Source organism: Mesoplodon bidens (genome assembly GCF_964165515.1).
Source record: "Mesoplodon bidens genome assembly, chromosome: 6".
In the NCBI taxonomy this organism is placed as follows: Eukaryota; Metazoa; Chordata; class Mammalia; order Artiodactyla; family Ziphiidae; genus Mesoplodon; species Mesoplodon bidens.
This window is the reverse complement of record NC_138162.1, coordinates 95,724,109-95,742,302: the sequence shown is the minus strand read 5'-3', so window position 1 is coordinate 95,742,302 and position 18,194 is coordinate 95,724,109. Positions and strand designations below refer to the sequence as shown.

Sequence of the window (18,194 nt, the reverse complement as noted above, 5' to 3'; positions counted from 1 at the left end):
CCGGGTCAGGGTCAGGACAGGAGAACACAGAGGCCTATACTTTCGCATACCTGCCCGGGGAGATAATGCCTGGCCCCTTCGCACCTGCCTGGCTTCTGGGAGAGGCCCGCGTCCTGGCCGACAGAGCCAAGGGCTGGAGGAACCAACACGCTCAAGCCACCCCCAACGTCTGGCACGGGCACACACAGGGTGCCACCCCAAACAAGGGGGCCCTGCCTGAAGACACAGAGGCTGCTTCATGAGGGGCAACGGCGGGCACTGGCACAAAGCGGGCCCAACCTGTGATGATCCGCTCTCTGCCTCCCCCCTCCCTCCCCTCGTGAGTGCGTGGGAGGCCTTCATGCCCCCATTTCCTAGACGAGAAGGCCGAGGCTCAGAGGGTGTGAGACCCACACGACTCGTTGACTCAGGTTCCGGGTGCGGGGCGGACGATGTGTTGGCGAGACCTGCAGTGGGGCCCCCGGGGTGAGCCTCACCCCGTTAAAAAACAACAACAACAACAAAACCCACACCCGCGGGAGCGCCCGCTCGCCTTCACAGCGCGTTCTGCAGTTGAAGCGGCCGGGGAAAGGCCGGTTCTTGTCCTCGTTTTATGGATTAAAAGTGTCCACGACAGGAGCACAGAGGGCGACGTACTTTACCACGAACACGCGAGGTCCGGGGCCTAAGAGTGCCGAAACGCAGCGCGGCAATCCCGCGGCCCTTGCCGCCCACGCTGGGAAGGAGAGCGGTAGTCTAGATCCAGCCAGCAAGGCCTCCAGACCCGGCCTGGGGGCGGAGTCTGAGGGCGGTGGCGTGCGCTGGGCGGGCCGGGGGGCGGGCCGACGGGGGGGCGGGGCGGGTGCGCAGCAGGGTCTCAGCGGCTGAGGCGCCGGCCGCCCTGAGGCCCGAAGCAAGGCTGCCCCAGCGTCGCACCATGGACTCGCGACCCGAGGAGTATGAGCTCAATGGCGACGTGCGCCCGGGCTCGCTTGGCTCCCCGGACGCCTCGGTAAGCACCCCTACCCCCGTGCCGCTCTGCGACCTTGGCCGATGCCCGCCCTCTCAGAGCCCGGCGCCAACGGCCCCCAGGGACCTATGGGCGCCGACCAGCTGCGCGCCGCGTCCTCACTGAGGGTGGCGGTGATCGCCACGCCCCGTGCGTTCCGCCCCCTACCCGCACGGTCGGGGGTCCCAGCGGTGGCCCTGGGGCTCCAGCCGCCCCGGAAGGTGAGCGGGGGCTTGGGCGGTTGGCAGAATGCCGGACGTGGCCCGGGGCAGGTAGCGCCCACACCGAGCTGCACAGTCGAGGGGCCTGGGCGCCACCTTCCCCCCTCCCCCCGCCACTTCCCGCGGGCCCCTGCCTTCCCGGCTCCCACACCACACTCCAACTTTGCCTCTCCGCCGGCTAGATGCGCGCCCGGACTGGGCGGAGTGGATCTCGGCTTCTGGGCCCCAGGCCAGAAGCGGGCAGACAGTTACGTCACCCACGGTGTCCACGGAGACCGCACAGTCTTGTGCGTGCCCTGATGGGGATCTTGGGGCCGCTGTGGCCCCCTCTCCTCTCTCCACCCGCACGAGAAGCTCTATTCAGATCCTGCCCTGCTGGCCTGGAAGCACTGTGGGCATGGGGCAGGCCTTGGCAGTGGTCCCATATTACAGCTGGTACCCTCCCACCCTGGGGTCCTGTCCTACTGGCAGGGCCAGAGTAGCCGTTCCTAACTGGCTTTGCCTTGGACTAGTACTTCCCCACGGCCTCTGTTTGTGGCGCAGTCCTGAGCACTGCCCTCCCAACTTGTTGACTTTGGACATTCTTTCAGTTTCTGACCCCCTGGGGCTGGGGGTAGGGACGGTGGCCATGTGCGCCTGACTGGGGCAGAGACCGGCCCTGCTCAGGTGTGGGTGACCAGTCCTAGGCGATGTTGTAGTAACAGGCCACGTTTAGGGGATGGGGGGAGAACATGTGGGGCAAGCAAGGCCTTGGACTGGGGAACGGGCCCTCAGCAGGCAGGACGGGTGTGCTCAGGGATCACTGCATTCATTGGCTTTGGGACCAGTTGCAGTTGCTGCAGCCCTGTACCACTCAGTCTGAGAGCTGAGACCGGTCCAGACGGAGAAGCCACGGCCAAAGTGCTGAACTCCCAGGGGTTGGTCCTGAAGGCAGGTGGGAGTGGGGTCAGGAAGGCTTCCTGACCAGTGGGGACATTGGCACTGAGCCCTGGAGGACTGGAATGGGGTACGGGTATGCCTGGGAAGGGCATCCCAGGCAGGGAGAACAGTGGGAGAAAGGCCCAGGGGCTGGACCACCAAGTATCAATACATTGGAGCTGGGAAGCTGGAGGTGGTATGGGAGGTCAGACCTTGCCAGCTATGGAGGCCATGGAGGGGCTGGAAGCTCATGTGAGAGTGAACACATTCTTCCAGGGTGGCTCCAGTCACAGGCAGGGAGGCTCTGGGAGAGATGGTCAGTACTGAAGGCTGCTCCGCTCAGCCTGCCTGGGGCCCAGGCCCACCCACACTGCTCTCCAGCCTCCGCCTTCCCCTTCCCACCCTCAGGACCTGCCTCACTGTGTTCTTGAGCACATCACTCTGTGTCTCAGTTTCTCATTTGTGAAATGGGGTGAGAGTAGGGCCTCCCTCAGAGGGTGATGGTGAGGATTAAATGGGCTAATGCGTGTGAAGTGCTGTAGGAAATGGCACACAGCCTTGTTAACATTCCTGCCTGCCACACAAGACCCTCTCCCAAAGATGCAGCCCAGGCAGGGTTTGGAAAGCGCAGCACCTTCCCTCAGGTGCAATCCCTGTGGACAGGCATGGCCCTCCCCCTGCACCTCACCGGGCTTTTCCACAGCCTTCTCTCCCGGCGGTCCCTGCCTGAATCTGAGCCCCAAGCTCCTGCTTGAGGAGGGGTAGAAAGGCTTGCTGGGAGGAGGGGCAAACCCCAGGATCTTCAGATATGTCCCCACTTAAGCAAGAGCCCCAGACAACAGGGTGTGTGGGCTGGGTCACCACTATGTCCTTGGCTGCAGGAGGACTGAGTGGGAGGCCCAGGCCCAGAGCCCCCATCAGTCTCGAGACGCCCTGCCATGCGGCCTTGGGCCAGTGCAGACCCTCTCTGAACCTGTTTCCTCCTCTGTGAAGTGGGGCAGGATCACTCACCTCCCAGGGTGGCTGGGCTCAGGGAAGAGCTATACGTGTAATCCCTGGGCAGATGAGCCCAGTCGGGCCAGGGTGGTGGGGGAGCTCTGCAGATGTCCCCCTCCACGTGCTCCCTATCCCCATGGCCTCCATGCAAGGCCCGTCTGCTCAGATGCCCCACAGGAGTGAGTTGGAGTCTTCACTAAGTCAGCTCACTTTCGGCTGGCAGCAACAGGAATAGTAAACATCAATTTTATTGTGAAAATAAATGTGGCCCTTGACTGTGTCATGCCCGGGGATTTATCTCAGGGGGCAGCTGCACTGGACCCTGCAGCAGACTCTGGGACCACAGCCAGCTGAGGACACAGCAGGGAGGTGGCAGGACAGGGTGCAGTGAGGCTCCTGGGGCCACATCTGGGCTTGGAAGCCAAGTCCTGGGAGGGAGGGGTGCGTGCACAGCCTCAGCTGCTGGGGGAAGTTTGCTCCTTTCCTCTTAAACTTTTTTGTTTGGCTGCGCTGCACCACCTATGGGATCTTAGTTCCCCGACCAGGGATCGAGCCCATGCCCCCTGCATTGGAAGCGTGGAGTTTTAACCACTGGACCTCCAGGGAAGTCCCAAGTTTGCTCTTTTTCTCATTTCTGCTCTCCTGGCAGATCCCGAGGCTGGTGGGGTCTTGGCCATGTTCCAAAAGGCAGCCCTGATGTGGCTGCGGGGTTACTGCTGGCCATTGCTGAGTCCACAGGAAGCGGGACTGCCCAACCCAGCCCAGCTGCAGCAGGGAACCACCCCCCGCCCCCCACCCCAGGAAACTTCCTGCCATGAACTCGGACAGGGAGCAAGAGACATCTCGGGGCTGGCTGGGTGCAGACAGTGTGGGGACAGTGCAGGAGTAAGCCAGTGTGACCTGGAGCAGGTGGCTTCATGCTGAGTCCAGGCGGTGGCCACAGTAACAGCTTATGCCCCGCACTAGTGGGTCAGACAAGGGAACCCCAGGCCCCAACAGATCCTACCCAGTCAGTTCTGAGGTCCCAGCCAGAGGCAAGGCCGCCAGAGCCCGCACATCCACTGTTGCGCCCTGAGCCCAAGGGGAGGGGCCTTATGCAGGAGTGGCTGCCATAGCCCAGCATCTGGAGCTGGACCTCCAGTGCACCCCGGGTCTCACTCAGCTCATGCATTTTCTGGGGCTAGCACTTTCTCTTCCTTGTTATGGATATTTCAAGTGGAATTAATTACAAATTGGTACAGTTCATTTGGGAGGCAACCTTTCAAAGTGGTGAGACCTGGGTGGCTAGGAAGAGGCACATCCAGTCCTGCCCTGCACCAGCTGTGCTCTGACCAGCCACTGGGCCTCTGAGCCCTTCATTCACTCCCCTTTATGTACCCATTTTATAGATGAGGAAACCGAGGCACAGACCAGTCACTCTGTTGGTCCGTGGTGTGGCAGGATATGAAGATGATAAAGGATAGGTGCTGATGGAAGGCCCGCACCCCAGCTCCTCCCAGGGTAGCTGATGAGCCTCATAGATTTGTTGGGGGCTTGGTTCTACAGATGTGAAATTGGGCTCTGGGAGCGTGGGCAGGAATTCCCACGTGGGCTCCTTGTTCCATACTTGTACATGGGGTTTGGGGGCAGGAAGGATTGGAGGAAGTGCATAACCAAAACCCTGAGGGGTCCTGCAGGGGTTCAGTGGGCCACGGCCCTGGCCTGCCCTTGTCTCCCAGGGGAGCAGAGAGTGTACACGCAGGAGGCTGGGGGTGGGCCAGACCTCCTGGGCCCAGCTGGAGGCCACGGGCAGCCCATCCAAGCCCAGGGTGGACTGGAGGATGCATTGTGCTGAAACTGGGTTCTCTGAGTACCACAGACCTGCTTTGAATCCTGCTTCTGTCCTAGCTCCCCTCCCTGTCCGAGCCGAGGTTGCCTAGCAGTGTGACCCTGGGCCAGGTGGCCTGGGTCCCTGCGAGGTGCCTACCGATGGCTGGGATGAGACCCTCTGTCCACAGAAAGCGGGCTTAAGGAGCCAGCCTCGTGGGCATCACTGCCGAAGCCAGCTCCCTCCCCACAGGCTCCTTCCTGGCTTTTAGGGAAAAAAGTCTGGCAGCCCCAAGCTGACTCAGCTTCTGGTATGCCGTTGAGGTTTCAGGGAAGTCTTCTTGGCCCTAGGGACACATTAAACTGGATATTTGTTCCCTGCACTGCCCAGGTCATGGTCAGGGGTCTCAGTGAGAGGGTCCCAGCATGGCTCCTGGCAGCTGGGTGGGCAGGTGGCCTGTCCAGGCCCATAGAGCTCCGCACCTGTGAGAGGTGGGCTCTGACCGCCCCCCCCCCCCCGCCAGCCCCAGTGACCTTCCCAAGATAGCAGCCTCCCTGGGATTCACCTGTGCAGCGGTCACCTCTAGGGCCCAGAGCTCCCTCCACAGCTCAAAGCCCCTCCGCAGAAGGCCTAGGACGCAAGGGCAGGCACGGGAGAAGCAGATCAGCTCTGCAGCCTCCTCCCCACCCAAGCCCCTGCCACACAAACCTCCTGGGCCCCCTGGCCAGGGTGGACATGAAGCTGTGCCATGTCCTGGGTGGCCCTAAGCTTTGAGGTGGATAGGCTGGTTCAAATTCTGGTCTGCCCCTCCCTCACAGTAGCCCTGGGTCAACCCCCCTGAGCCTTAGTCTCCCACTCTATAGAATGGGAGAACAGTGCTCTTTCTCAGTGTTAGTGGGGGCACTTGGTAGGTTGTAGAGCTTCCCAGACTGTGGCCTGGGGTGTACAAATGGGGAAACTGAGGCCCAGTGAAGGGGGAGCGTGTTGTCAAGGCTACACTGCCAGGCTATAGTAAGCTGGGGCTTGACCAGAGCTCCCCCCACCGGCCCCCTGGCCCGCAGCCTCTGGCCAGCGCTCCTTATCACTGCACAGGTTGAACAGGAAGCAGATGGTCGTATGGGCAGGAAGTGCCCTGTATCATGAGGGGCACATGGCCTGGGGCCCTTGCTTGCTAACTGGGACCCTGAGACAGTGGCCAGACCCCCCAGAACCTCCCGGCATGTTTGCTCCGTGGCCCTGTTGCACACATGGGAGACTGAACCCCAGAGGGGGCTGGCTGTCCTGAGGTCACTCAGCTAGAGCCAGGGGCTGGGGACTTCTGAGCACTCAGGCTCACAGATGACCCAGACCCCAGACCCCCACTGCAGGGCCCAAGGGGACTGTGGTGTCAGCACTCAGGGCTTCTGAGCCCGGGGACCTGGGTTCAAACCCCAGTGCAACCCTCACTTGCTATTGGCTTTGGACAAGGTTTCTCCCCATATAGCCTCAGTTTACCCTCGGTAAGTGGGGTGTGAGGACAGGGTGACTCCCTGGAGGAAAGCACCTAGCTAAAGGGTGAGTAAGATGATGGGCTGTGCCCTGGGCACCCAAGGTGGAGGACAACGGGGCACAGGCGCCCTGTGCTGGGGGCACTGCTGCTGATGGTGTCATTTTGTATTTGAATGTGCATGTAGCTGCATGGGCATAAAATATTTAAACAGTTCAAGAGAGCTCAGAATAAAAAGGAATTCTCCCTCCTCCTCAGAAGCCTCCACAGTTAGCCTGGATGTGTACATATGTGTGTGTATGTGTGTTTGTTAATGCGTATATACATATGTATTGTATATGTGTGTATACATGTTATGTATACATGTGTCTGCATGTTTGCTCATATGTGTTTGTGCATGTGTACTGTGTATACATGTTTGTGTATGCTTATACACATATATGTATTGTGCTTGTGTGTAGATGTATATTGGGTACTTAAGTGTGTGTGGAAGACATTTTGGCCCTTCTGGTTTATGAAACATAGGGGCACATGGCCAGCGGGCCAGTGTCTCCAGGATGCCCACACGCAGAGGAGCACACACATGGTGAAGCGTGGCCAGATGGGCCGCTTTGCAAGAGCAGAGCTGGGAGACAGCCTGGTGCTTTTGGAGGGTGGGGGGCACAGACCCTGGGGAGGAGTGGTGTGCCTTGGGTGTTCTTGGTCTGGGGGTGTGGCCCACCCAGCTGTAAGTGCAGCTGTAGGCCTGGCATGGAGAGGCAAAGGGGAGACTTGAAGAAAGAAAGAGGAGACCCCAGGCTGCACATGGAATTTCCCAAAGAGCAGGCCAGGGCCCTGGGCCCAGCAGAGGAGGCTTTCCCTGGGGGCTCTTGGGTCTCGAATTTTAAACCAAGTAGATTTGCTACTTAAGAACAACGGACACTGAGGGAAAGCAGGACATAGCAGAGCCGCCTACGTTCCGTCCTCCCTCCTGGGCATGTTATTCTAGATTAAACTTAAAAGACATAATGTAAAAATGAAGACCCCGCCCTTCTGTAGTTCTGTAATTTCCACGGTGAAATATCTCCAGCTGCACAAAGTAGAGGTTTGCCCTCCCCAGAACCCCCACCTCCCATCCCTGCATCTTTCATGACTCTAGAAACAAGATCTGAAGGGCCCCGGGAGGCCTAGTGGCTCAGGGATTCCTGTGGACAAGTGGCCAGGGCTGAGGGGTGCAGATTTGTCCTGGGAGGTTGGGGAGGGGCCTGGCCAGGGGCACCTTGAGGAGGGCAGACGGGCTGGATACAAAGAGGAAGCCTGGCAGTTAGAGCTGGCTTCAAGTGAAACAGCCGCCCCAAGAGGTAGACTCCAGTCCTGGGAGGGGCCTTTGTGGCCTGGACTCCAGCCTCGGAGGCAGGCCTTCTCCTGCCTAACTACCCACCCCGCTCCTGCCCCGGGAGAGAAGAGCCAATCCTACAGGGGGAGTCAGCTCTGGGTGGGGCCTTGGGGCATGGAGGGCCCTTGGGAGTGACAGGGGCCGTGGCCTTGAGGACTGGGGATGTTCTCAGGCAGAAGTGAGGGAAGAGTTATCAGGACTTGTGTTCCTGTTTTATCAACATGAACATGAAGGCAGAATGAGCCCTGGAGATCCACTGTGCAGCATGTCGTGACCAGTACAGCACTCTAAGGGTGATAATAGTGTTATCACAAATACTAATAATAAAGGGTCAGGAGAAGACTCTGCATGTGGTGATGGTGTCACGGTACACACTTAGCTCCAAACTCTTCAAGTTGTTCACGTTTATTATGTACAGCTTTTTGTGTGTCAACCACACCTCAGTAAAGTGGGTTTAAAAAATGTTTTAATAAAAATTAAGGAAGAAGCTAAGCTCAGTTGCATTGTAGAATGCTGAGGCATCTATTGAGCACCTGCTGTGTGCCTGCACAGCTGGGAGATGGCCTGGGTGGATCCGCCATCCCAGGAAGACTTGTTTCAGGTCTGGGCGAGTATGTGGGGATCCGGGATCCAGCTGCGGTCATGTCACTTCCTGCCCTGGCACCAATCACCTCCTGGAGAGGAGGGCAGGCAGTGGCATGCAGGGAAGGCTGCCAGACGGCCCCGCCCATGGCAGGCAGACCATTGGCGGCATTTTCCCATCTAAAACCAGAGTGTGTGCTAAGGTTGTGTTTTGTTTCCTTTCTCTTCCAGGACTTGATTCCTAGGGTGGGTCTTGCAGGGGCTGCACAGCCTTCTCTGGGCCTCTTGTTCTATTAATAAGCACTTCCCTTTCGAGCCCTCATCTGGGCCCTCACCTGCTGATCCGATCAACCCCCACATCCCTGGGAAGGAGACCAGGCTCAAAGGGGGGAACACCAGGGTGGGCCCAGGCCTGCAGCCCCTTGCCGCAGAGCCCAGGCTGACCACCCCCCTCCCTGCAGCCACCCCGCTGGGGCAGGAACCAGCCCATCAACATGAACCATTATGCCAATAAGAAGAGTGCGGCCGAGAGCATGCTGGACATCGCACTGCTGTTGGCCAACGCCTCCCAGCTGAAGGCTGTCATCGAGCAGGGCCCTGGCTTCGCCTTCTTCATCCCCCTGGTGGTCCTCATCTCCATCTCCCTCATGCTGCAGATTGGTGTGGGCGTGCTGCTCATCTTCCTTGGTGCGTGCCTGGGCAGGGGCCCCCAGCAGTGGGAGGGCCCTGGGGTACCCCTGCCCCACGGTCAGCTGATTCTGCCTGCATGCACCTTGGGATGCGTCACTTACCCCACTGAGCGTTTTCCAGGCCCTCGCAGAGCTGCACAGGAGCCCCGGCCCTTCTCACTAGGCATGTGGTCCAAACTGTAGCTCCCACCGTGGCCCCCAGAGGGACCCCCATGTCTCCATCTTTCCACTCACCCAAGCTGAGGACACAGGAAAATGTCATAACGATACTAAGAGTTGATATGTACTGGGCGCCTACTGTGTACCCTCTAGACCTTATGGCGGTCTGTAGGGACTAGGTGGTAGTCCTGCCCCCAAGGTGAGGGTCAGGGCTAAGAGCAGCAAGAGCTTTGGGCTCCCCACAACCTCTGCCTGGCTGTGTGACCTCAGGCAGGTTACATGACCTCTTGGACTTCTGTTTCCTTGCCTAGAAAGTGGACATAAGGACAGCCTTGGGTAGGTGTGAGGATGGCTAGATTGTCATGCACCAGCACTCAGAAAGGTGCTTGCCTGTGTATGTTCAGCACATTGTGCCTTAAAATCCAAGCCTGGGCCTTGGGCCTCCATGCCTTCCACTTCGTGACCAGGCACCAGGCCCCTCTGAGCTTCTGTTCACTGAACAAGGGGGGATGCAGTGGTAGACGGCCCAGGCCAGAGCCCATTGTCTGTAATGTACTAAGGCAGCCATGTCTGTCTCTGGGGGACAGAAGAGGGCCCCTTGGTGTTGCACAGCCCTGGGCAGTGCCTGCTCCCTCTCGCCCACAGTCAGGTATGACCTCAACAACCCTGCCAAGCATGCCAAGCTGGACTTCCTCAACAATCTGGCCACCGGCCTGGTCTTCATCATCGTCGTGGTCAACATCTTCATCACTGCCTTTGGCGTCCAGAAGCCCACGATGGACATGGCACCCCGGCAGTAGGGGCTCAGGTGAGCTGTCAGGGCCGGCCCCGGCAGGGTCTACACGTGGCTCCACCACGAGCCCACCCACTCACCCCACTGGGCCACTGACCAAGCGTGGGGGACTCAGGGTCTTTCATGCAGAGCCCCTGTGACTGCATCTGCCCTCACCTGGGCCTTGCAGGGTGGGCGCCCCTGGCCGTGCGCACCCCCACACCACACTCAGCCCACTGTCCTTGCTCAGAGAGACCCAGCGCCTGCCCAGGGTCACCCCACTTGGGAGCAGGAGCCAACAGGAAGTCGAGTGACCCTCATAACACACTCAGCAAGCCCCTACTATAGGATGGTTCGTGGGGCCTCAGACACAGGCAACCCTGATTGTCATGAGGGCAGATGCAGAAGGTCAGTGGGTCTGGCGTGTGTCATGTGTCCAGAGTCTGGAGCCCTGGCCAGGGCTGCACAACACAGGTCCACCCACCCTTGGGTCCAGCAGTCCTCAGGCCTGCCCCAGAGGAGAGGTGGGTGCCACAAACAGACAACTGTCCATCCACTAGCGCAGCAGAGTGAACAGGAGACTGTCCCTACACAGCAAGCACCTATGTGTCAGGGGCATACTAGAAAACCTTACAGATTGACCAAGTGGACAATGAGGTAAGATGCTGGGAGCAGGGCCTTTGTGTGGCCCCATTGTGAGCATCTGGCCTCCACTTGCCCAGGCCATTGCTATTGGCCCCACCTGGCATCAGATTCACTGCCCAGCTGCTGGCACCAGTTTGTTGTTAAGTCTGTCCCCCGTGGAGCCCTCTGGATGCCAGCCTGCTCCCTCACTCATTGCATGATGACTGGGCCACTTATTAATCACCTGCTTGTGTGCCCCAGACACAGTCCTGACTCTCCCCTAGCGTCAGCCTAGCAAGGAGACCTTGTGGGCCCCACGGCACGTGTCCACCCGCCGGCCCCTGCTCTCAGAGGGCCCCTATCAGAGCGTGCTGGGACCAGGCTTTTAAATCCTGACAGTGACCCAGGAGGGGAAACTGGGGCTCTCCCAGGTCAGAATTGGGCTGTCTGATTCCGGAGTCGGAGTGACCCCAACATTTGTGGGCTGGTTGCCAGACACAACACTGAGGCAGGGTCATCAGAACAGAACTGGAGGCCCCTCTGGCCTTGGCGACCCTCATGCCTCTCCTCTCCCTTCTTTGCAGATGCCCCCGGATTGTGCCTGGCCGCAGCTGCCTAGACCCAGGAGGCGCCTTGCCCTTGAGGCCCACCCTCCTGTGCGCGCATTCCCCCAAACCGCCATAGCCCAGGCTGGCCCCATTGGGCTGCGTCCAAACAAGCCACGGTGGTCAGGCCACTCTGGCCAGCACAGGGCCTGCTCCATCCTCAGCTGCTCCTCCTCCCGGAGCATGGCGCGGTGAGGCCCAGAAGACAGAACTGTAGAGTCCTCAGCAAGGGTCGTCGCTGCCGCGGACATGCAGCAGGCCCAAGGATGGCGGGGGGCAAGAGGCTGGCGCCGTCTCAGGACATTTCCAGAGGGGTGAGGAGACGCCTTCCCTCTGCCAGTGCAGCAGTGTCCTGGCCTTGTGTGCTGCCCACCCTGAGTGACCCATGACCTCTGCACTTCCTGACCCAGGACCGTAGACCACCAGTGACTCTGTGGGACCCCCACCATGGCCACTGACTCAGGCCTCACACCCTCCACCAGCAGTGACTCGGCTGGGCCCTAGCCCCTCCTTGGCGGTCTGAGCCCCCACTTTTCTAAGTACAAGTAACCAGTAAAGCTGATGCTCCTCTTCGTGTGGCTCCCAGTGCCATCCTCCCCTCCCCCAGGCCTGGGTGCTGTGCACCGTGTCCCTCACAGCACCAGCCTGTGCAGGCCTCCTCTCTCTCCCCACAAGCCTGTGACCTTTGTGGGGAGCAGCCTCTGTTGGCATCTCCAGACATCACCCCCATGTGTCCTCGGGGCACTCAGCCTGGTGACCCCTGACCAGACCCTCATGGAAAGTTCCAGTACTCCCACGTTTCCTGCAGTGTGCGTGCCCACACAGGTCCCTTCTGCACCCACAGTACTGGCTCACCCTGTGGTGGTGCTGGGCACTGCTGGTCAATCAGGCCGAGGGGACCGAGGAGAGTGGGGCTGGTGCTGAGCAAGCCTCGACCCTGCAGAGGCACCAACAAGGGCCAGGTGCTGTCTCGGGGGGGCCGTGGGGCCACATCTCACCTGGCTGGGCCCTCCAGCTCCCTCAGTCCACCCTGTGGCCTCTAGGGCCTGAGCCCTCACTCTCTGCCCCCTTGTCACCTCCTTTCTGACTCCTGCTGGCCCCACCCCCTCATCTCCTTGAGGCAGCAATGCCCTTGGTCCTCTCCAGGTGAGATACCTGAGAATCCCCTCCAAGCAACTGGAGCCCCGGGTGGGGATGCAGCCCCCAGGAGCTCCCAAGGCCTCTCCCCCGTCGCTTCTCTTGCCCTCTCCACTCTGAGCCCGGGGCAGCTCCAACACCTTGTTCCCTTAAGACATTCAGGTGACCCCACAGACTTCTGTGGGGCTGAAAATTCAACTCTGCACAAAGGAGTGCTTCTGGGTGAGATGATCTAATCCTGGGCTTTACTTTAAATAAATAATCCAGGAAAAAACATAGGGAAATGGATGAAATAAGATTGAAGGTGCTAGTGGCTGCAGAGCTGGGGCCACGGGGTCAGCTCTCTGCTCTTCTGTGTGTCTGAATGTCCCATAAGGAAGGTTTTTAAAGGTGATCCACATATGGGATGAGGTCCATGAAGAAGCAAGACCAGCAGGTAGGCAGTGGGTGGACACATGTTCCCAGAGGATCCAGTGAACCTGGGGCCACCCCAGCCAGAGGGGTCAGATGCAGAGCTGTGCAGGTGGCTGGGCCCCAGGAGCAGGTGGCACAGAGGACCACCTCTCCTATGAGCATATCTTACCTTGGCTGTCTTGTTACTGCCAGGAAGCAGCAGAGGTCAGGCTCCTGGCTGTGAACCTCCCCTACCACCTGGCCCTCATGGGGGGTCCAGGATGGTGTCCGGGCCCATGCCCCCAGGTCCAGCCCTGCCCAGGGCCCAGCACAAGTGGATGCTGCCCAGCACCACGTGCCTGGTATAGCCTGAAGCAGTCTGTGGCCTGTGGTGTGGGCTGGCTGGCAGCCACACCAGGCGGATGCCAGCCTGTGTGGACCATGGATGTGGCCAACAGATGGCTTAGCTCCTCCTCTGGCCAGGACAGGAAGCTGGCCCAGATGTGGCCAGAGAGGTTAAGCCCCAGATGGCTGGACTGGCTCCCAGGTCACCAAGCCAGGCTGGCCTCCACGGGTGCTGGGGGCACTGGGGACAGGGCATGACAGCAGGTGGGTCTGTGCATCCCAGCCCCCTACAGCCCCTGCCCCAGCTGCTCCCCCAACAGGTACGCATGACTGCCCCCCACCTGCCCACCCACCAGCACCCAGGCTCATGTCTCTACAGTTCCGGCCCCCTGACCCTCACTCCAGATGTATTCCTGTCTCAGGTCCATGGCATGTGCTGCTGCTCTCTAGGGTCAGGGCTGTGCCCTGAGGTCTTCCCCACTGGCCCTCCTGACCACCACTGCTGGTCACTGTCATGGTGGGCCATTCGGGTTTACTCTGCCTTTGGTGCCATTGGCTAGCGTCACTGCCCACAGTGTCCCCCTGGGGCCCATATCTGAGCCCTGACTACCCCTGCACCGTCTGGCCCAAGACCAGGGCTGCTCCCTGAGAAGGAGGTTCCTGCCCACCATCTCCCTGAAGGCTGAGGGAGCTCTGCCTGAGCTGGGGGAGGAGGTGGACCCCTACTCATACTTGCACTTCTATTTGGTCTGACCTGGCTCTCCCACCAGTCGCAACCACCCACAGCCTATGTCCCCAGCACTGTGTCTGACATACAGTAGGTACTTAGTAAATATCTGCAATAGATTCACTCCTCCTCGAGTTCCGAGCCCTGTGCACGTGTCACAGTGGCCAAGGGATGGACAGAAAACCGAGGCCCAGAGAGCGAGTCAGGGCCAAGCCAGACCCAGGGGGGTGTGACAACCCTCAGGGAGTCCTCCGAGACCCTAACACATCCACTGCTTGTTAACTACCCCCTCTGCCCTACCATGCAGCTGCCCCACCCGGGGACACTTCTCTGCCCTCCCCGGGGAGGGCAGAGACCCTAAGGAGTAAGAAGCAAGGAAACATACGTGCCAAGTTGGGGGACTCCACAGAGGGACACACAGGGAAGTCAAGAGCCGGGGAGCTCTAGGACTCAGGACCGGGAGGGAGCCCCAGGAAAAGACAGGCTGTGGTGTACGAGCCCTGAGGCCACATGAGCTGGGGCTGGCCTTGAAGGAGTGTGGGGTGGTCAGTGCAGGGGAGGGGGCAGTCATGCAGAGCTTGTTGAGCAAGCTCTGGGGGGACTGTGTGCTTAACCTTACTGTAAAAGAGAGATGATGACTGGTGGATGACAAAAAGATGATAGATTGATGGACAGATGGATAGATGATGATAGATAGATGATAGATAGATAGATAGATAGATAGATAGATAGATAGATAGATGATAGATAGGGGTAGGGATAGATGAGTCATCCCCAGGTCACCCCTGGCAGAGTCACCAGATGAGGAAGTAGCTCTGTGCCAGTGGAAGCCCAAACAGGACCCCTCTGTCCCTCCGGGAACCCTTGCTCTTGTCTCCTCATTTCTCATGTCCCCTGCATGTGTCCGAGGACACCACAGTTTATTCCTGCCTGGCTCAAACCCTGGGAGTATTCTAGGTCTGTTTCACTCTACAGGTTCTCCTTCCCTGACTCTCCATCCCCACTGTCCACCCTTCAAGGCCATGGCCCACTTGACCTGGGTGGGGGGAGGACAGGGTGAGTCATGGGGCTCTGAGGAAGGTAGGCCAGGATGGGATGGGGGCCAGTGGACCAAGAAGGTGGACTTTTGCTGCAGGATTGGGTCATTCCTCCTTCCCACACCTGCCACACCCACCTACCCATTTCCCTCCCCTCTCTCTCAGGCACCTTCTCTCCCACCTGCCTTTAATTGAACTTAATTCCTCTTTTCTCACCACATTACTTATAAAAGCTAAGGAGCTGGGCTTCCCTGGTGGCGCAGTGGTTGAGAGTCTACCTGCCGATACAGGGGACACAGGTTTGAGCCCCGGTTCCGGGAAGATCCCACATGCTATGGAGCGGCTGGGCCCGTGAGTCATGTGCTGCTGAGCCTGCGCGTCCAGAGCTTGTGCTCCGTAATGGGAAGGGCCACAACAATGACAGGCCCATATACCACAAAAAGAAAAAAAAAAAAAAAAAAAAAAAATCAGGGAGCTGAATGTTTTAACGTTTTTCTTCCCTTTCTCTCAAGTATTTATTTCATGGGAAACTAAGCTAAGCTGCTGGACCTGTGTGTGGCCCAGGGAAGATGCCCCATGGCAGCAATGCCCCCTAGGCCCTGCCCCAGCCCTTGGTGTCCTCAGAAGGGAGATGGGGCTCCAGTCCTGCCTCCAGGTGGAATAAGAATTGAGGTCCCAGCTGCCACGTGGCCAGCGATGAGGAAGGGCCCCTGCTCCGTGCTCCCAAACCTCCATCCAGTCTACAAGACTGGGGTCCCAGAGCCCATACAGCAGGGACCTGACCCAGAGCTTGGTCAGGCCTGGGGTTTATGCAGAGGTTTTGGAGGCACAGGGTGAGCAGTATCTTCTCTGAGATAGTCCACAGAGCACCGACCTGGCAGGAACTGGATATAACAACCCCGGATTCCAACAGTGTCAGCACCCCCACCTGGACCCTGTGTCCTCTCCCCAGAGGGAAACCCTGCATTGTGCAAATTGCCGTTGCATTTCCGGTTCCACAAACACCAGCCTGTGACCTCCCCCGGCCTGAACCACATCACTGCTGGCAAGAGTATCTAGGGCCCTAACTCCCTGCATCACAGATCCACTGCTCTTCACACACACACCTCCTTCCTCACAGACACACTTCTCCCAAATGCCCGCATCACTTCCATCCCTCCCGTCCTCCTCACACCCTCCCTCATTCCTCTCCCTACACATGGGAGTTCTTCCCCACCCCAGGCAGACTGGAGATGGGACAGTCATCCCAGCACTGTGGTAGCCGGGATGAGGAACTACTCTTTTCTTCCTAGAGTTTTGGGGGGACTCTCCTGGTGGAGATGGCATTTTACATAAGACCCAGGTTGAGTAAGTAGATGGGGGGTGGAGGGCGGATGGTTAGTGAAGAGTGTTCCAGCCGAGGGAACAGCACGTGCAAAGGTGCAGAGGCATGGATCATGGGCAGTTCCAGTTGTTGAGGTATGGGGGTGGGGACGGGGGACAGTGGGTCAGGGGGCCAGCAGGGGAGACTGCGGCCCATGGTGTCTTTCACACCCGGATGGACTTAATTCATTCCGGGTCATGGTCACTGACTGACAAGGTGGTTGGCAGGGCGTGGCCTCATGCAGGGAGGCACTGTGCCTAGACATGGATGCCCCATTGTTCTACATCCCTCAGTCCCAGCCCAGGAGCGGAGGCATTGTATGGCAGCAACCAGCCAGGGGCAGGCAGATGGCAGAGGGGCCTGGCTGCTGGTCTGGGCTGTTGTCGCAGACTTCAGCTGCAGGCACGGAGTCCAGGCACAGTCGGGGAAGGGGCCGTTGAGGCGGGGATCCACGAAAGGGTCCAAGAACAGCCTGAGCTCGGGGGCCGCTTTGGACCTCCAGGGCAAGGCCTTGGAAGGTCATGGATGGAAGGAGAAAGTCAGCAGTCACAAGAAGTAGCCCAACTCAAGCCAAGGGAATAGGTGTCCTGGACTATAACAGCTCACCAGACGGGTCCTGAGACCTGGGACAGCCACTCACCGCCCCTCGCTCAGGGGATGGAACCCTGCCACAGGGTCTCACAGGTCTCGGGGGCTGGACAGTACCCAGGACTTCCCTGCCACAGGCCTGTGGGGCCTGTCTCTGGGATGTTCCCTCAAAGGTGCTGTCTTAGTTCGGGGCTGCTATAACAAAGGCCACAGATTGGGTGCCGTATAAACAACATTTATTTCAGGAGGTTGGAAGGCTGAGATCAAGGCACTGGCTTATTCAGTGTTTGCTCCGCCTGCACCCTTCACACAGTGGCCTCATTTACTTTTACCCAGATGTCTCTATCACCTACAGTCAGGCGTCTGTCACCTTCACCCAGTAGTGCCCTTTACCTAGTTGTGTCTGTCACTTTCACCGGGCATGTGTCACTTTGACCCAAGCGTGTCTGTCAGAGAGCAGGACAAGCATCAAGAGTACCCCAGGCATCTGCCCAGGAAGCAGTTACCCCCGGAATCAGAATCTTGCTCGCTCTCATTGGATGGAGGGGCTGCAGACTGGACAGGACATGCTGGGCTGGGCCTCAGGGGTCTGCTGACCTCGAGAACCCCTGCCACCTTCTGAGCTCAGAGTCCAGAGCAGGTGCAGGGACTAGTACCCTGGTCTGGCTGGCCAATTGGGAAAGGGGCCTCCAGTCAGTCTCTGCAGCAGTAAGAGCCAGTTTACATGGGGAACTGTCTGCAAGAGACCTGGAGTGCGGTGCACATTCACAGCCCTGAGAAGGCTGGAAGGGAGTGGGCACGTTCACAGCACCCCTAACCCTGGACCCTGAACAAGACCAAGAGGAACCTTCACGTGGGGCACAGCCATTGGGGGATCCGTTCAGCCCATTCAGCTCAGGGTGGCACCTGTGTCCTCCCCACTGAGCACTGGCAATTGCACTCCTTTCACCCAATGGGAGTCTGTCCCAGAGAGAACATGCATTAGCTATGCCTTCCAGCAAAGTGGTAAATTCGCGAAGCAATTTCCAGAGAACAGTACCTGGAGCAGTGCTATCCAGCTCAGGATATCCATGCTCAAGGAGGGGTCCCAAGGTTGTGTCCCTTTTTACAGATGGGTAAACTAAGGCTCAGAATTTGGAGACACACACCCACAGCCTGCAGTGCAGAGGTGGAGGAGCGAGTGGGAAGCTGCACTGTTCCAGGCTTCAGAGCAGAAAGGAGAGCTCCTATGCCTGGCTCTCCCTTGCCCTGGCCCTCACTTTAATGGCTGGGCATGCAAATGAGTGAACTAGCCCACGAGCTGGCTGAATGAATCAGCCAGAGACCATGTGCTGAAGCTGATTCCTCTGCCTCCCATCTTGTTTCCTTCCCACATGCTCTGA

At 58.9% G+C, this 18,194-nt stretch overlaps 1 protein-coding gene across 4 annotated transcripts; it reads left to right on the top strand.

The window, feature by feature from the left end:
- The first annotated feature begins 832 nt into the window (after positions 1 to 832).
- On the top strand, positions 833 to 11,794 carry NINJ1 (ninjurin 1). Of its 4 annotated transcripts, none has more exons than XM_081238033.1 (5): positions 833 to 991; positions 8,605 to 8,619; positions 8,835 to 9,060; positions 9,871 to 10,029; positions 11,202 to 11,794. In XM_081238033.1, exons 1-5 carry the CDS (start codon positions 917 to 919, stop codon positions 11,234 to 11,236), a joined length of 510 nt encoding a protein of 169 aa, XP_081094159.1. In that variant the 5' UTR covers positions 833 to 916; the 3' UTR covers positions 11,237 to 11,794. The 4 variants fall into 4 exon arrangements, with proteins under 4 accessions (XP_081094159.1, XP_081094161.1, XP_081094160.1 ...); XM_081238035.1 differs by having other exon boundaries at positions 9,867 to 10,029; XM_081238034.1 differs by lacking the exon at positions 8,605 to 8,619.
- The last annotated feature ends 6,400 nt before the right edge of the window (positions 11,795 to 18,194 follow it).